The sequence below is a fragment of the Nerophis ophidion genome, linkage group LG12 (genome assembly GCF_033978795.1).
Source record: "Nerophis ophidion isolate RoL-2023_Sa linkage group LG12, RoL_Noph_v1.0, whole genome shotgun sequence".
NCBI lineage: Eukaryota > Metazoa > Chordata > Actinopteri > Syngnathiformes > Syngnathidae > Nerophis > Nerophis ophidion.
The window spans coordinates 10,341,375-10,359,088 of NC_084622.1; the positions used below are offsets into that span (position 1 = coordinate 10,341,375).

Sequence of the window (17,714 nt, forward strand, 5' to 3'; positions counted from 1 at the left end):
CTCTGATACATTTGGCATAGGGTTGAATCCACACTGCTTGCAAACCGTACTCTTGCAGTTAGTGCATTTGTCATAATTAGGTAGCTGTTCGGATCCAATGTTGAGGTCAACCTTACAAAGAGGACACGTGGCGTGGGAAACTTTTTTAAGTAGATTTGGGTTGATTTTGTTCTCTTCTGGTAGACCCTGCTGAGTTGGTTCTGATTTTATCTCTTTTTTGTGGATTGCTGGGGACATCTTAGGAGACACCGATGGGGTTGTTTTGGGCTGGTCCTGGACCGCCGAAGTAATCAAAGTGGATGCACTGTTGAAAATAGAAGATCCAAAGCCAAACATTTTCCTGGTCGCTGATTCTGCTGGTTTGGAAGCTTCAGGTTGGGCTTTACTGCCGAAGAAACCTCCTGATTCTTGCTGGGGTGCCAAAGCGGCAATACTCTGTTTGCGTTCAGCTTGCCTCGTAGGTCCTGGTGATGAGCTTGGGCCAGATGTTTTTTGGGAGTCTTGTGGTATATTTTTAGTAAGAGCACGATTACTGTCAGACTGAGCTGTTGCTGGCTCTTTCTTAGGTGATATTGGCATTGAAGCCACTTTCTTTTCAGGTTCAGCTCTACTGGTGACATCTTTTTCAGAAACGCTGTAGTCGTTAGAAAGAGCTCCTGAAGGATGGCTCGCACCAAGAGCTTGTTGCATCTGGCAGGTGAGACACAGCCACCGCTTCACCTAAGAAAATAAATTAGTTCATATTATTTTTCATTTTCTACAGCCCTTAGGGCAGGGGTGTCCAAATGGCCCCCGGTTCGTTTTTTAACGGCCCCACGGCACATTTTAAGAATACAATTGAAAAAAATTAAAAACATAAAAATTGGTATAAAAAAGCAAACAGGTGAAATGTAACACAAAATTGTTGCAATGCTTACTCTTATAACACAAAGCTGCCATGCAGGCTGTTTCTTTATTTAAAAAATAATAATGAATCAAAATCACTGTCAATTCAAATTATTGACCTATTCAAGGCTTCGATTACGTCACATTAAATATTCCACTTTGAGATATTTTTGGAGGAAAATGTTGCATATTTTGTGTTTTGCCATATAAAAAATTGAACAGTTTTTTTTTCAAAGAAGGTCCTAAGAACAAACAAACAAAACATAAACAACAATAACACTTACAATTGACTGATATATCTGAAGTTGATCTCGAGATTATTGTGCTAAAAGTAAACAGTAAAAAAAAATTTATAATTTATTTTTTAACACTTTAATAAGTAGGACACTTTTAGATCCCCAATTATTGTAGTGTTATTTGTTTTTAAGTGGTATTGCTCCAAAAATAATGAATCAAAATCCAAAATTAAGGCTCCAATTATTATATAATCTCAAATATTCCACCTAAAAAAGTTATTAGGTGAAAATATTGCGTATTTTGTGTTTTTTGCTTTATTCTTATTTTCTTATGTTGTTTTAGAGATTTAAAACTTGCATAATAATGAAAATGATAATACTGAATTATGACACATTTTTTTTATATTTTTTGACCAAAAACCTTTGGGGTCCCCGGGATCATAACTGGGTGGAGGCCTAAATGTATATTTATGAAAATGGACCCCTGCTTGCTCTGATTTTTCAGTGTGCGGCCCTCAGTGGAAAAAGTTTGGACACCCCTGCCTTAGGGTGATAGGGAAGCATGAGCCTATCCCAGACATTGGCGGTATGCATCGGACTGATCGCGTGCCAATTTCAGGGTTATTACAATTTATTCATAATCTATATTACATCATTTATGTAGTATTATTTTATGTTTTAGGTCAAGAGCTGCTTATTCATCAGAAAGTAAGAGATAATACAAAATGTTAGTGAATATTGTTACTAGGGTGTCATTTTAGACCCAACACTTGGCTTTAAAATACATATTGAACGGATGTACCAGAGTCTTAAACACAAGATAAAAATGTTCAAATGTATCAGGAATTCGTTAACACTGGAGGCAGCTCAAACTAATTTTAATGCAATGATTATGTCTCGGTGAGTGATCAGACAAAGAGCAGCTCAAAGACTTCTATGGAATTACAACAAAATTAACTCAGATTTCCCTTGCCCGGACGTGGGTCACCGGGGACCCCTCTGGAGCCAGGCCCGGAGTTGGGGCACGATGGCGAGCGCCTGGTGGCCGGGCCTGTTCCCATGGGGCCCGGCCGGGCACAGCCCGAAGAGGCAACGTGGGTCACCCCTCCAATGGGCTCACCACTCATAGAAGGGGCCATAGAGGTCGGGTGCATTGTGAGCTGGGCGACAACCGAAGGCAGGGCACTTGGCGGTCCGATCCTCGGCTACATAAGCTAGCTCTTGGGACGTGGAATGTCACCTCACTGGGGGGGAAAGAGCTTGAACTAATGCACGAGGTAGAGAAGTTTCGGCTGGATATAGTCGGACTCACCTCGACGCACAGCAAGGGCTCTGGAACCAGTTCTCTCGAGAGGAACTGGACTCTCTTCCACTCTGGCGTTGCCGGCAGTGAGAGGCGACGGGCTGGGGTGGCAATTCTCGTTGCCCCCCGGCTCAAAGCCTGCACGTTGGAGTTCAACCCAGTGGACGAGAGGGTAGCTTCCCTCCGCCTTCGGGTGGGGGTACGGGTCCTGACTGTTGTTTGTGCTTACGCACCAAACAGCAGTTCAGAGTACCCACCCTTTTTGGGTACACTCGACGGAGAGTACTGGAAAGTGTTCCCCCGGGCGATTCCCTTGTCCTACTGGGGGACTTCAACGCCCATGTTGGCAACGACAGTGAAACCTGGAGAGGCGTGATTGGGAAGAATGGTCGCCCGGATCTAAACCCGAGTGGTGTTTTGTTATTGGACTTTTGTGCTCGTCATGGATTGTCCATAACGAACACCATGTTCAAACATATGGGTGTCCATATGTGCACTTGGCACCAGGACACCCTAGGCCGCAGTTCCATGATCGACTTTGTAGTCGTGTCATCGGATTTGCGGCCTCATGTTTTGGACACTCGGGTGAAGAGAGGGGCGGAGCTTTCTACCGATCACCACTTGGTGGTGAGTTGGCTGCGATGGTGGGGGAGGATGCCGGACAGACCTGGCAGGCCCAAGCGCATTGTGAGGGTCTGCTGGGAACGTCTGGCAGAGTCTCCTGTCAGAGAGAGTTTCAATTCACACCTCCGGGAGAACTTTGAACATGTCACGAGGGAGGTGCGGGACATTGAGTCCAAGTGGACCATGTTCAGAACCTCTATTGTCGAGGCAGCTGATTGGAGCTGTGGCCGCAAGGTAGTTGGTGCCTGTCGTGGCGGTAATCCCAGAACCCGTTGGTGGACACCAGCAGTGAGGGATGCCGTCAAGCTGAAGAAGGAGTCCTATCGGGTTCTTTTGGCTCATAAGACTCCGGAGGCAGTGGACGGGTACCAACGGGCCAAGCGGTGTGCAGCTTTAGCGGTCGCGGAGGCAAAAACTCGGACTTGGGAAGAGTTCGGGGAAGCCATGGAAAACGACTTCCGGATGGCTTCGAAGCGATTCTGGACCACCATACGCCGCCTCAGGAAGGGGAAGCAGTGCACTATCAACACCGTGTATGGTGCAGATGGTGTACTGCTGACTTCGACTGCGAATGTTGTGGATCGGTGGAAGGAATACTTCGAAGATCTCCTCAATCCCACCAACACGTTTTCCTTTGAGGAAGCGGTGCCCGGGGAATCTGTGGTGGACTCTCCTATTTCTGGGGATGAGGTTGCTGAGGTAGTCAAAAAGCTCCTCGGCGGCAAGGCCCCGGGGGTAGATGAGATCCGCCCGGAGTTCCTTAAGGCTCTGGATGCTGTGGGGCTGTCTTGGTTGACAAGACTCTGCAGCATCGCGTGGACATCGGTGGCGGTACCTCTGGATTGGCAGACCGGGGTGGTGGTCCCTCTCTTTAAGAAGGGGGACCGGAGGGTGTGTTCCAACTATCGTGGGATCACACTCCTCAGCCTTCCCGGTAAGGTTTATTCAGGTGTACTGGAGAGGAGGCTACGCCGGATAGTTGAACCTCGCATCCAGGAGGAACAGTGTGGTTTTCGTCCTGGTCGTGGAACTGTGGACCAGCTCTTTACTCTCGGCAGGGTTCTTGAGGGTGCATGGGAGTTTGCCCAACCAGTCTACATGTGCTTTGTGGACTTGGAGAAGGCATTCGACCGTGTCCCTCGGGAAGTCCTGTGGGGAGTGCTCAGAGAGTATGGGGTACCGGACTGTCTTATTGTGGCGGTCCGCTCCCTGTATGATCAGTGTCAGAGCTTGGTCCGCATTGCTGGCAGTAAGTCGGACACGTTTCCAGTGAGGGTTGGACTTCGCCAAGGCTGTCCTTTGTCACCGATTCTGTTCATAACTTTTATGGACAGAATCTCTAGGCGCAGTCAAGGCGTTGAGGGGTTCCGGTTTGGTGGCCGCGGGATTGGGTCTGCTTTTTGCAGATGATGTGGTCCTGATGGCTTCATCTGGCCGGGATCTTCAGCTCTCACTGGATCGGTTCGCAGCCGAGTGTGAAGCGACCGGAATGAGAATCAGCACCTTTTGCCCAGTCAGCCTTTTCATATAAAGCCACAAAGGAATGGAACGACCTCACAACAACCTTGAAAAGTTCAACAGATTACTCTTCATTAACAGTTAAAGTTAAAAAGTGGCTTTGGAGCAATCAAAGCTGCTCACACGGTCACTAAGGTGGGCACTAGGTTTGACAGATCAACTTAATGTGTATTATATTTAGCCATGACAGCATTTTTGTTGTAAATTGTGAGGTGTGTGTGATAAAATCATGGTTGTTTTTACAAATTATGACGGATGTGAACAAGAGCATGTATTGTCTTTGTGTGGTGATGTAAAATCATGGATGTTTTTACAAATTATGACAGAGGTGAACAAGAGCATGTATTGTCTTTGTCTGATGATGTAAAATCATGGTTGTTTTTACAAATTACGACGGATGTGAACAAGAGCATGTATTGTCTTTGTGTGGTGATGTAAAATCATGGTTGTTTTTACAAATTATGACGGATGTGAACAAGAGCATGTATTGTCTTTGTGTGATGATGTAAAATCATGGTTGTTTTTACAAATTATGACGGATGTGAACAAGAGCATGTATTGTCTTTGTGTGATGATGTAAATGAGGTGTGGTTGTATTGTATATTAAGTATGTGTCCATGAAAGGCCATTTTATGACTTTTCTTAATTTGATTACGTGATATGGTATGATTTTATTGTAATAATTTTCTTGCATGATTTTTGTATCCCTTCAATTTAGGTAGCCAGGGACTGCAGATGGAAATTAGCTATTTAGCTCTAATCTGGTACAGAACATATCTGTCTGTGAGCTTAATGTTTCTGTGCATTGTCCCTTCAAATAAAGACTAAACCAAACTAAACTGAGACTGCAATGGAAGATCAGCATCCCCTAAAATATAAGAGTTAGTGGTCAAAAATGTACTGTTAGGTTTAGATTTTATGGACTAAATAAAACCTGGGGTTGTTCCATTACAGCGAAACTAGACCGTCAAATGCTCGGTGTCTCTGGGACTCTATCGGCAGTGCGCTTGATTGGATGATTTGTCTGAGGCAGAATCTCTTTCTGACTGACAGTGAAATGAGCGAATCAGTGATCTTGAAGTATAAACCACGACCATTGAATGCCGTTGTTTCGAGTTGTTCAGAAGACTTTTAAACCCGCTCGGTATCTGCATCTTTTTCTGGTGTTATTGGAGATGTACTCGCGTCTGGAAAAAACTGACTTCTGCCGCTCTGCAGTTAGCCGGTGCCGCTGTGAGACAGAGTCCCAGATAATTTTCTTGGAAAAGAATGGAGGGCGCATTTTATGGTGTAGGCTTTGCCTCTTTGAAAGAGCAGCCACCACCACTGAAAAAGAAATACAGTACACGTACAGTACAAACAAATACAGTCTTACCTTTGTTTCATGTGGCATGGGGTTAAATCCACACTGATTACACACAGTGTTTTTGCATTCAGTGCAGGTGTCGTAGTTGGCTTGGTCTTTCGAACCTATGTTGAGTTCAACCTTACAGAGTGGACAGTTAGAACCTGGTTTGACCGCTGATTTTGTAACTTCTGCAGCCAGAGATTTTGATGTGACCTTATTATCCTTTTTAACTGGACCCGATTGAGGTGTCTTCCTCTGCTGTGTTGGCTCCAGCTTCTGATGAACATCAGATTTCATTTCCTTTGCTGGGGACTTTTTGGGAGAAGCTGGAGGTGTTGTCTTAGGTTGATTCTGAGCAGCAGATGTTATCAATGTAGATGCTGAACTGAATATTGAAGAACCAAAACCAAACATCTTTCCAGTCACTGAATTATTATAATTCTGCTGGGATTTTGTAGGGCTAAATCCCAAAAACCCGCCGCTCTCCGGCTGCTTTGCTGCAGTAGCATTACTCGGCCTACGTCCAGCTTGGCTTTCCGGATCTGGGGGTTTCTCAGATACTTTGTTTACATTTTTCTCTGTTGTTTTATAATCCGGTTCTGGGCTAGCAGATTTCAATGATGTTGTTGAAGTTTCAGGTTTTGCCAACTCAACTGAGGTTGAAGAAGGTTTTTCCTGCGAGAGTTGCGCATTGCTTGGAATCCCCTTTGTTTGCGATGTTGTAACTGGTTTGGGCGTATCCATTGACTTGACTGCAACAGGAACTTTAATATTTGATGTCAGGGCCTGTTTTTGAGAATCGAGATGCACAGATGATTCAACTGCTCTTTTGGTCTGACATGTAAGGCACAGCCATTCGTTTTTCTGAAATGAAGACAATATAATAGATTATTTGGCTTTTGATAGGACTTCAATAAAAAATAAAACAATACAAATAGTCTATTGATTTTTGACTTACCTCTCCAATAGGCATGGGGCTAAATCCACACTGGTTACACACAGTGCTTTTGCATTCAGTACAGGTATTGTAATTGGCTTGGTGTTTTGAACCAATGTTGAGTTCAACCTTGCAGAGTGGACAGGTACAACCTGGTTTGACAGCTGATTTGGCAGGTTCTAAAGCCTTTGGAAGTTCTGATGTGGCCTCTTGATCCCCTTTTCCTGGACCACATGGAGGTGTTTGTTCCTTTGCAGGGGACTTTTTGGGAGAAGCTGGTGTATCGGTCTTAGGTTGATCCTGAACAGCAGATGTTATTAATGTAGATGCAGAGCTGAAGATTGAAGAACCGAAACCAAACATCTTTCCAGTTACTGAATCTGCGGACTTCTCTGCCTCCTTCTGAGATTTTGTAACACCCATGCCAAAAAATCCTGCTGTATCTTGCTGCTTTGCTGCAGTGGCATTGCTTGGCCTACGTTCTGGTTGGCTTATCGGATCTGGTTGTTTTTCAGGAACTTTCTTCTCACTCGTCTGTGGTGTTTTATTATCATGTGCCAGGCTAGTTAACTTTTCTGGTGCGACGGAAGCTTCTGGTTTGCCCGACCTAATTAAAGTTGAAGACTGTGGGAGTACTGCATTGCTTGGATGTGTGTTTGCTTGAGTTGTTGGAGATGGTTTGGAATTGTCCTTCGACTTGACTGCAACAGAAACTTTGCTGTTTGTCTCTTGAGTCAGCTTTTGAGGGGCTGGTTGCTCAGATGCTTCCACTGCTCTTTTTGTCTGACAGGTTAGACATAGCCATTCATGTTTCTGAAATGAAGCAAAAATAATTGGTAGTGTGTTGCTTTTGATATTATGTACTTTAATTCTAAAAATTGTATAGAGTATCGAGTCTTGACTTACCTCTCCAATAGGCATGGGGTTAAATCCACACTGGTTACACACAGTACTTGTGCATTCAGTACAGGTGTTGTAATTGGCTTGGTCTTTGGAACCCATGTTGAGTTCAACCTTACAGAGTGGACAGGTAGAACCTGGTTTGACCACTGTTTTGGTAGCTTCTGCAACCTTAAGAAGTTCCAATGTGACCTTGTTTTCCCCTTTAGCTTCACCCGATGAAGGAGCTGGCTCCAGCTTTTTAGGAACATCAGATTTAATGTCCTTTGCAGGGGATTTTTTGGGAGAAGCTTGTGTATCGGTCTTAGGTTGGTCCTGAACAGCAGATGTTATTAATGTAGATGCAGAGCTGAACATTGAAGAACCAAAACCAAACATTTTTCCAGTCACTGAATCTGAAGACTTCTCTGCATCCTTCTGAGATTTTGTAGCACCCAAACCAAAAAATCCTCCAGTGTCTTGCATCTTTGTCGCAGTGGCATTACTCGGCCTACGACCAGGTTGGATTACCGGATCTGATTGTTTTTCAGGATTTTTTCTCTCATTTTGTTGTTGTGCTGTATCATCAGGTGCGAGTCTAGCCAACTCCTCTGGTGTTATGGAAGCTTCTGATTTGTCTGATCGTACTAAAGTTGTGGACAGTTTTTCCTGTGGGGTTATTGCATTGCTTTGATGTGCGTTTACTTGAGTTGCTGAAGCTGGTTTGGAGTAGTTTGTCGACTTGTCTGCATCAAGAACTTTGCTACTTGATGTTTGAGTTTGCTTTTGAGAGGCTGGTTGCTCAGATGCTTCCACTGCTCTTTTTGTCTGACAGGTTAAACATAGCCATCCGTTTTTCTGAAATGAAGCAATAATAATTTGTTGGGTGTTGCTTTCAATAATAAGTACTTTAATTCTATAAAATGCATGAAAAAGTATTGAGTCTTGACTTACCTCTCCAATAGGCATGGGGTTAAATCCACACTGGTTACACACAATACTTTTGCATTCAGTACAGGTATTGTAATTGGCTTTGTCTTTGGAACCCATGTTGAGTTCAACCTTACAGAGTGGACATGTAGATTCTAGCATGACAGCTGGTTTGGTAGCTTTTGCAGCCTTAAGAGGTTCTGATGTGACCTTATGTTCCCCTTTTGCTGGACCCGATGGTGGTGTTTGTTCCTTTGCAGGGGACTTTTTGAGAGAAGCTGGTGTATCGGTTTTAGGTTGATCCTGAACAGCAGATGTTATTAATGTAGATGCCGAGCTGAATATTGAAGAGCCAAAACCAAACATCTTTCCAGTCACTGAGTCTGTGGATTTCTCTAGATCCTTCTGAGATTTTGTAGCACCCAAACCAGAAGATCCTTCAGTAACTTGCACCTTTGTTGCAATGGCATTACTTGGCCTGCGTCCAGGTTGGCTTACTGGATCTTTCTTCGCATGTTTGTGTTGTGTTGTATCATCAGGTGCCAGGGTACCCAACTCTGCTGGTGTTGTGGAGGCTTCTGGTTTGGCTGACCTAACTAAAGTTGTTGACAGTTTTTCCTGTGGGGTTGCTGCATTGCTTGGATGTGTGTTTGATTCAGTAACAGCTGGTTTGGAGTCGTCTGTCGACTTGACTGTTACAGGAACTTTACTATTTGATGTTTGAGCCTGCTTTTGAGAGGTCTGTTGCTCAGATGCTTCCACTGCTCTTTTGGTTTGACATGTTAGACATAGCCATTCGTTTTTCTGAAATGAAGCAATAATAATTAGTTGTGTGTTGCCTTTGATATTAGGTACTTGAGTTTGAAAAATGTGTTTAAAGAGTACAAACTTACCACTCCAATTGGCATAGGGTTAAATCCACACTGGTTACACACGATAATTTTGCATGCAGTGCAGCTATTGTAGTTGGCTTGGTCTTTAGAATCTGTGTTGAGTTCAGTCTTGCAGAGTGGACAGGTAGAACCCGGTTTGACAGCATATTTGGTAGCTTCTGCAGCCTTTGGAGGTTCAATTGTGACCTTTGTTTGTCCTTTAGCTGGACTCGATGAAGGCGTCTTGTTCTGCTGCGTTGACTCCGCTTTCTTCGGCGGCTCTAATTTCTGAGAAATATCAGATTTAATTTCCTTTGCAGGGGTTTTTTTGGGTGAAGCAGGGGGTTTTTTACTACGCTGATCCTGGGCAGTAGAAGTCATTAATGTAGATGCAGAGCTGAATATTGAAGAACCAAAACCAAACATCTTTCCAGTCACTGAATCTGGAGCCTTCTCTGTATCCTGCTGAGATTTTGTAGCCCCCAAACCAAAAAATCCCACAGAGTCTTGCTGCTTTGTTGCAGTGGCATTGCTCTGCCCGTGTCCAGGAGGGATCTGGCTTGCCGGATCTGATTTTTTCTCAGGAACCTTCCTCTCATTTTTCTGTTGTGTTTTATCATCAGGTGCCGGGGCACCCAACTTTGCTAGTGTTGTGGAAGCTTCCGGTTTGCCAGACATAACTGAAGGTGATTTTTCCTCTGGGGGTACTGCATGGCTTGGATTTGCCTTTGTTTGAGATGTTGGAGCTGGTTTAACGGTATCCATTGACTTGACCACAGCAGTGACTTTACTACTGGCGGTCTGAGCCTGTTTTTGAGAAGCTAGTTGCTCAGAACCACCAACTGCTCTTTTCATCTGACAGGTAAGACATAGCCATTCATTTTTCTGAAATAGAACAGAAACAATTTGTTACTTTGATTTAAAAATGAGTAATCCAATACATTTAATCAACAGTTATAGTACTTTTGATTTACCTCTCCAATAGGCATTGGATTAAATCCACATTTGTCACACACATTGGTACTACACTCAGTGCAGGTGTTGAAATTTGGAGGTTCCTTTGAGCCGATGTTTAATTTGATATTGCATAGTGGACAGTTTACATGGCCTTCTTTAAACTGGGTCTGAGGAGTTGTGCCTGCCTTTGATGGACCTTGTTTGATCTGATGGGCCTCTTCTTGTTTCTTGAGATCCCGAGTGAGATTTTCAGAGGTTTTTGGTTGCACTTTGCTGGGAGAGACTATTGGTGTATCTTTTGGGGAAATTTTGGGTCCAACTGACATCCTTGGCGAGACGTGCCCTGGTGCAGACATCTTACGAGAGCTTGGCGGTGTAGTGCGGGATTCTTCCTGAACGGCTGATGATATAAGAGTGGATGCTGAGCTGAAAATAGAAGAACCAAAGCCAAACATCTTTCCGGTGATAGAGTCTGTTGTCTTCGAAACATCAGAACTAGATTTAGAGCCAATCAAGCCATCCGAGGTAAATTTGCTCTGTTTTAGTCCTGACTGAGTAGTCTGATCAGGTGGTTTCTGGGGATCTGAGTTCCTTTGAGGTTCCTGATCAGACAATGGGGCACCCTGTTTGTTCTGTGTTTGTACAATAGAAATCTTAGTTTCTGGTTCTCCAGTTGATGGATGACTCTTCTGCGGGGTACTTGGTGCAGAACTTTCCTTTTTCTTGTCAGGTGCTGCAGTCTGCACTTTTGCGGGTACATCAGATTTCAATGATTCCTTCTTGATCGTTTCATCTTCATTTGTAACAGTTGTCTTCTGATGTACAGAAGATGGAAGGGTTTTTTTCACTGTATTGGACAGCTTCATGGCAGGCTGCGTGGGTTCTGATGCATTCAGAGCTCTCTGCATCTGACAGTTCAAGCACAGCCATTCATTTTCCTGGAGAATAACATAATAAGAATAGAAAACAAGAATATTAGCGGTTCAAAATGAAACAAAAAACTAACTAACTAATGTCACTTGCCCATCATTGATTAATAATTTAAGAAATTCATATTATTGGAACCATTGATAATATTTGTTTTATTACCTTTGCCAGATTGGGCACCAGATTAAATCCACACTGGTTACAGACGGTGTTTTTGCAGTCTGTGCATTTTCTGAAGTTCGGAGGATCCTTGGAACCTAAATTAAGTTCCATCTTACACAGAGGACAGGTAGATTTGCCATCTTTGGAAACTGCAGCTTCCTTTGACTGATCTGATGGCGCTTTAGCTTGTTGAGCTTGATCTTGTTTCTTTTGTTCTTTTCCCTGAGCAAGGGGTGATTTGTTGCCCTTGGTGGTAGGCATCTTGGGGGACAGTGGAGGTGTCATTTTGGATTCATCTTGGCCAGCTGTGGGTATTAACGTGGATGCAGAGTTGAAGATAGAGGAACCAAAACTAAACATTTTTCCACCAAGTGATTCAATTGGCTTCACTGTACCAGGTTCAAGTTTTGGACCACGGGAGTCTTCTTGTGCATTTAAAGCAGCGTTATCTGGTAGCTTTTGTGGACCCTTTTTCAAATCTTTAGATGGAACTTTCGAATCTAATGTTGGAGTGAGGGATTGTTGGTTCTCTGGTCGTTTCACAGTGTCCTTCTTTGCAACGTCCTTCTCAGGTGCTGAAGCAGCAGATAATTCCTTGACTTTAGACTCAGCAGTTTTTGGGATGTCTTTCGTTTCTTTCTTGGGGACATTAGAAAATGCAGTAACTTTGTTTGGCGAGGCCTGTGCTTTCATAATGGGGGTTCCTGGAGGCTGGGCTACTCCGAGGGCACGTTGCATTTGACAGTTGAGGCATAACCACTCCTTCACCTAGGGAAGACTTTGTTTAGAGTTTATTGAGATACTATGAGTCGAGTAATCAACAAATAAATGGTCTTACCTCCTTCACATTTGGCATGGGGTTGAATCCACATTGATTGCAGACAACATTTTTACACTCTGTACATGTGTTGTAGTTGGGTTGATCTTTAGAGCCAACGTTGAAGGCTGATTTACATACAGGGCAGGACGAAGGACCAGTTTTGGAAACAACTGCTCCCTTTGTAGGCTCTGACAAGATGGTGTCTGCTTTTGGACCCTGCTGGCTTTTATCTGATTTATTTGCAGATGGAGCGTCCTTCGAAGCGGTCATCTTGGGAGAAGCTGGCGATGCCGCCAGTTTGGCTTCATCTTGGACTGTAGAGGACATTAAAGTGGATGCAGAACTGAATATAGAAGAACCAAATCCTAACATTTTCCCTGTTACTGACTCTGCAGGTTTTGCAGGATCAGTTTGCTTCTTAGGGCTTCCAAAACCAAAGAATCCTCCTGTCTCATGCTGTCCCGGGACTTCAGTGGCATTTCCCGGTTTTTGCGCAATTAAATTTGACTGCTCTACTTTCTTCTGCAGATCTGCTTTGTTGTCCTGCTGTGTTTTCTGGGCAGGGGCTGGGCAAGCCAGTTGTTGACTGCCTTGTGCTTTAACAGCTTCAGCCTTGGATGTCCGGGTCTCTGGAGAAGGTACATCACTCCTTGGAGAGCCTTGAGCAGAGGTCTTTTGGGATGTCGGAGTCCTTTTGAACGGCGAAGTAGCCAATGGAGCGTCTTTCGGGGGTTCGATTCCTTTAGTAGCCCTTTTTACCTGACAGTTTAGACAAAGCCACTCCTTCCCCTTGAATGACACAATAAAAAAAAGTTGTGTTAGTTCATGAATTCCTCTGCGCATCTGCTCAGCATAGAGGTGATCAGTTGTACAAAGTTTTGTAACATGCTAGTTTTGCCCTATCAAGTCAACTTGTTAGTCACTACGGATTTCGTTTCAACAATTAAGGATACGAACGTCATAGTAAATAAAGCCACTGCTCGATTTCGTGGGACTCAATAGAGTTAAAGGAGACAATTATCACCAGACCTATGTAAGCGTCAATATATACCTTGATGTTGCAGAAAAAAGACCGTACGTTTTTTTAACCGATTTCCGAACTATAAAAGGTTGAATTTGGCTATTTAAACGCCTTTCAATTGATAGCCTGTCGAGCGAGGACCTTTCACCCGTGACGCCATTTTCTCAATCTTATTACACGCACCAAGTCAAATCAGCTCTGTTATTTTCCGTTTTTTCGACTGTTTTCCCGTACCTTGGAGACATCATGCCTCGTCGGTGTGTTGTCGGAGGGTGTAACAACACCAACAGAGACGGATTCAAGTTGCACCAGTGGCCAAAAGATGCGAAAGTCCCTCGTTTGTTCCGCACACTTTACCGACGGCAGCTATGCTACGACAGAGATGGCAAGAATGTGTGGATATCCTGTGACACTCAAAGCAGATGCATTTATTTTTCTGTCTCATTTTGTCCACCAAACTTATAACGCTGTGCATGAATGCACAAAGGTGAGTTTTTTTGATGTTATTGACTTATGCGGAGTGCTAATCACACATATTTGGTCACGGCATGACTGCAAGCTAATCGATGCTAACATGCTATTTAGGCTAGCTGTATGTACAAATTGCATCATTATGCCTCATTTGTAGCTATATTTGCCTCCAGCCTTTCCCTCCACCCACATTTAATGCCAAACAAACACATGCCAATCGTTGGTTAGAAGGCGATCGCTGAATTCGTCCTCGCTTCCCCCCCTGTCGCTGTCTGTCGTGATATGGCTCAATAGCTTCAGTTTCTTCTTCAATTTTGTTTTCGCTACCTGCCTCCACACTCCAACCATCCGTTTCAATACATGCGTAATCTGTTGAATCGCTTACGGCGCTGAAATCCGAGTCTGAATCCGAGCTAATACCGCTATACCTTTTTGTGCTATCGGCCTTGTTTGTTTCTGTGTGGTCACGCTGTGACGTCACAGGATAATGGACGGGTGGATAGATTAGATAGTACTTTATTTATTCCGTCAGGATAGTTCCTTCAGGAAAATTTAAATTTTCAGCACAATCCCATTCAAGATCAGACAAACATTACAGGGAGACAGAACAGGATAGCTGACGGGTCTGCCGGCTTCCAGCGCCCCTTACAAAAAGATGAGATACAGGTAAAGAAGGAGGGGGAATGGGAGAAAAAAAATAGAAGATTAAAATAAAATTAAAAAAATCGGTTTTAGCCTGGGCCCTGGAGAGGGGGTGCAGACTGAGGCCAAGGGGGGGAAAAAACAACTCATAGCCATAGTACACATCCCTCTTACATGTGTGTAAGAGGGAAACATCAAACATGAAAGAACACATTAAAGACATTAAAGCAGCAGATACACCCAGACACTTCTACATACAGCTATGAATAAAAAGTAAAAGAAACATATCCACTGTGGTGGCCTCTACGGTGTTCCGCGCCATCGTCCGCTGGGGTGGAGGGAGCATGGCCAGATACAGGAGCAGACCCAACAAAGCAACCAAGACAGCCGACTCCACTCTCGGCCAGTGTCCAGTCCGAATGGATGAGCGAGGATACGTCCAAGGTGACTGAGGTGTCCGACACCTGCTCACCCAGCCAAGACACTGCGAATCCTCTCCGTCCCAGCGCTCAGTGCTAGTTCATATATATAGCGGATATAACGACGGTTAAAATCAGGCACCTTGAAGCCGTTTTTCGCGATATTGCGTGATGGGTAAAATTTTGAAAAAAACTTCGAAAAATAAAATAAGCCAGTGGGAACTGATTTTTATTGGTTTTAACCCTTCAGAAATTGTGATAATGTTCCCCTTTATAACCTATCAACATCACAGCTCTGCTACCAAATTATTTGATGTAACCGTATGTAAGGAAACGTTAAGTGCATGGTTCAAGAAGTGCATTGAGATATATTGAATATGACTTCACGTTCAGTTTGCTGACATTCAAGCAAAAACTCAGGGCTTCCAATTGTTCTTCCATCTAATTTATGGGACTTTTGTGTTTTCTTCACATTCAGTTACTTATTTTTAGCCTGTGGAAATGGTGGAGTGCCATTTCCGGGTTGGGGAGGAAACGCTGCCCCAAGTGGACGGAAGGCAAAGCTCTCAATTTACCGGTCGATCTACGTTCCCATCCTCACCTATGGTCATGAGCTTTGGGTTATGACCGAAAGGACAAAATCACGGGTACAAGCGGCCCAAATGCTGAGTAATGCCACGGCTGAATTTCCCCCAGGGCTCAATAAAGTACTTTCTATTTTATTCTATTCTATTCTATAATATTGAATCAAAATCAACGTTATTATGAATTATTGACCTATCCAAGGTTCTGTCACGCCAAATTTCTTCCCCCCTACAAAAACCTAACCCCCCATTTACTTCCGGGGGTCATGTTTCCTCTTTCGTCACACATGTTTCCTTTTACATCACACTTCGGCTTTGACTGCCCGTCGCTGGGAGGATACTTCGCTGCTGGAATCTGAAGAAATCGATTAACACGATAAAAATATTCTCTATTCCTTCATATCCTCAAGTTAATTTGTCTGATTAATACAGACGTTCTGTTAACGCTATATTGTAAAAATATAACGCTATATAATAAAAATACAGACGTTGTGTTAACGCTAGGGGTGTTAACGGTACGTGTATTTGTATCGAACCGATTAGGTACGGGGGTTTCGGTTCGGTTCGGTTCGGAGGTGTACTGAACGACACGGACATATTTAAGTAGCGCACGTTTTGTAAACAATGCACACCGAGGCACTATCAATCAATCAATCAATCAATCAATCAATGTTTACTTATATAGCCCTAAATCATTAGTGTCTCAAAGGGCTGCACAAACCACAACACAAACCACTACGACATCCTCGGTAGGCCCACATAAGGGCAAGGAAAACTCACACCCAGTGGGACGTCGGTGACAATGATGACTATGAGAACCTTGGAGAGGACGAAAGCAATGGATGTCGAGCGGGTCTAACATGATACTGTGAAAGTTCAATCCATAATGGATCCAACACAGCAGCGAGAGTCCCGTTCACAGCGGAGCCAGCAGGAAAACATCCCAAGCGGAGGCGGATCAGCAGCGCAGAGATGTCCCCAGCCGATACACAGGCAAGCAGTACATGGCCACCGGATTGGACCGGACCCCCTCCACAAGGAGGAGAAAAAGTAAAGAAGCGGCAGATCAACTGGTCTAAAAAGGTCTATTTAAAGGCAAGAGTATACAAATGAGTTTTAAGGTGAGACTTAAATGCTTCTACTGATGTAGCATCTCAAACTGTTACCGGGAGAGCATTCCAGAGTACTGGAGCCCGAACGGAAAATGCTCTATAGCCCGCAGACTGTTTTTGGGCTTTAGGAATCACTAATAAGCCGGAGTCTTTTGAACGCAGATTTCTTGCCGGGACATATGGTACAATACAATCGGCAAGATAGGATGGAGCTAGTAGTAGTAGTAAATTATATTTATATAGCGCTTTTCTCTAGTGACTCAAAGCGCTTTACATAGTGAAACCCAATATCTAAGTTACATTTAAACCAGGGTGGGTGGCACTGGGAGCAGGTGGGTAAAGTGCCTTGCCCAAGGACACAACGGCAGTGACTAGGATGGCGGAAGCTGGAATCGAACCTGCAACCCTCAAGTTGCTGGCACGGCCGCTCTACCAACCGAACCAGGGGGTAGGGAACCTATGGCTCGGGAGCCAGATGTGGCTCTTTTGATGACTGCATCTGGCTCTCGGATAAATCTGAGCTGACATCGCTTAACACGATAAGTAATGAATAATTCCTCTTGTAATCAAAATGTTAAAAATAATGTCCAAAATATAAAACATTCTCATGCATTTTAAGCCATCCATCCGTTCCTACCGCACCTGTTCAAGAAGTTGCGTTAATGGTAAGAAGTTATTTATTTATTATTGGTTAGTGTGGGGCTTGCCCTCCAGGGGGTTCTTCAGACCACCAAGCACCGACATGAGAGCCTGTTTCAGGCTTACAATATTGTTGTTTTTTTCAATAAGTCCCTCAGTTGCTTTCCAGCAATTGTATTTTTCTCTTTCATTTTCGCTCGCGCTCTGGCTCTGGCTCCAGCCCCAACCCCGTCTCTCCTCCTGGCTGCTGCTTATAACAGAGCGACAGGTGATTAGATAACAAGGCCCAGGTGGGCCGCTGATTTAGAGGCCGGCCCTGGCAAACCCCAGTTCACTGCAGGCCCACAGGCCACGCCCCCTCCACAGTTAGCTTCGGAATAACAACGTTATTACAAAGAATAAGAGACCTATTATACTCTAGAAATGTT

General features: G+C 44.1%; 1 protein-coding gene across 1 annotated transcript in view; it reads right to left on the bottom strand.

Annotated features, from left to right (window-relative positions):
• Positions 1–17,714, bottom strand: part of pclob (piccolo presynaptic cytomatrix protein b) — a 158,588-nt gene that overhangs the window by 123,439 nt on the left and 17,435 nt on the right. Inside the window, 9 exon segments of the mRNA XM_061918039.1 lie at positions 1–720; positions 5,942–6,778; positions 6,873–7,664; positions 7,758–8,588; positions 8,685–9,464; positions 9,554–10,417; positions 10,507–11,427; positions 11,579–12,346; positions 12,417–13,187. Coding sequence (XP_061774023.1) covers positions 1–720; positions 5,942–6,778; positions 6,873–7,664; positions 7,758–8,588; positions 8,685–9,464; positions 9,554–10,417; positions 10,507–11,427; positions 11,579–12,346; positions 12,417–13,187 — 7,284 coding nt within the window.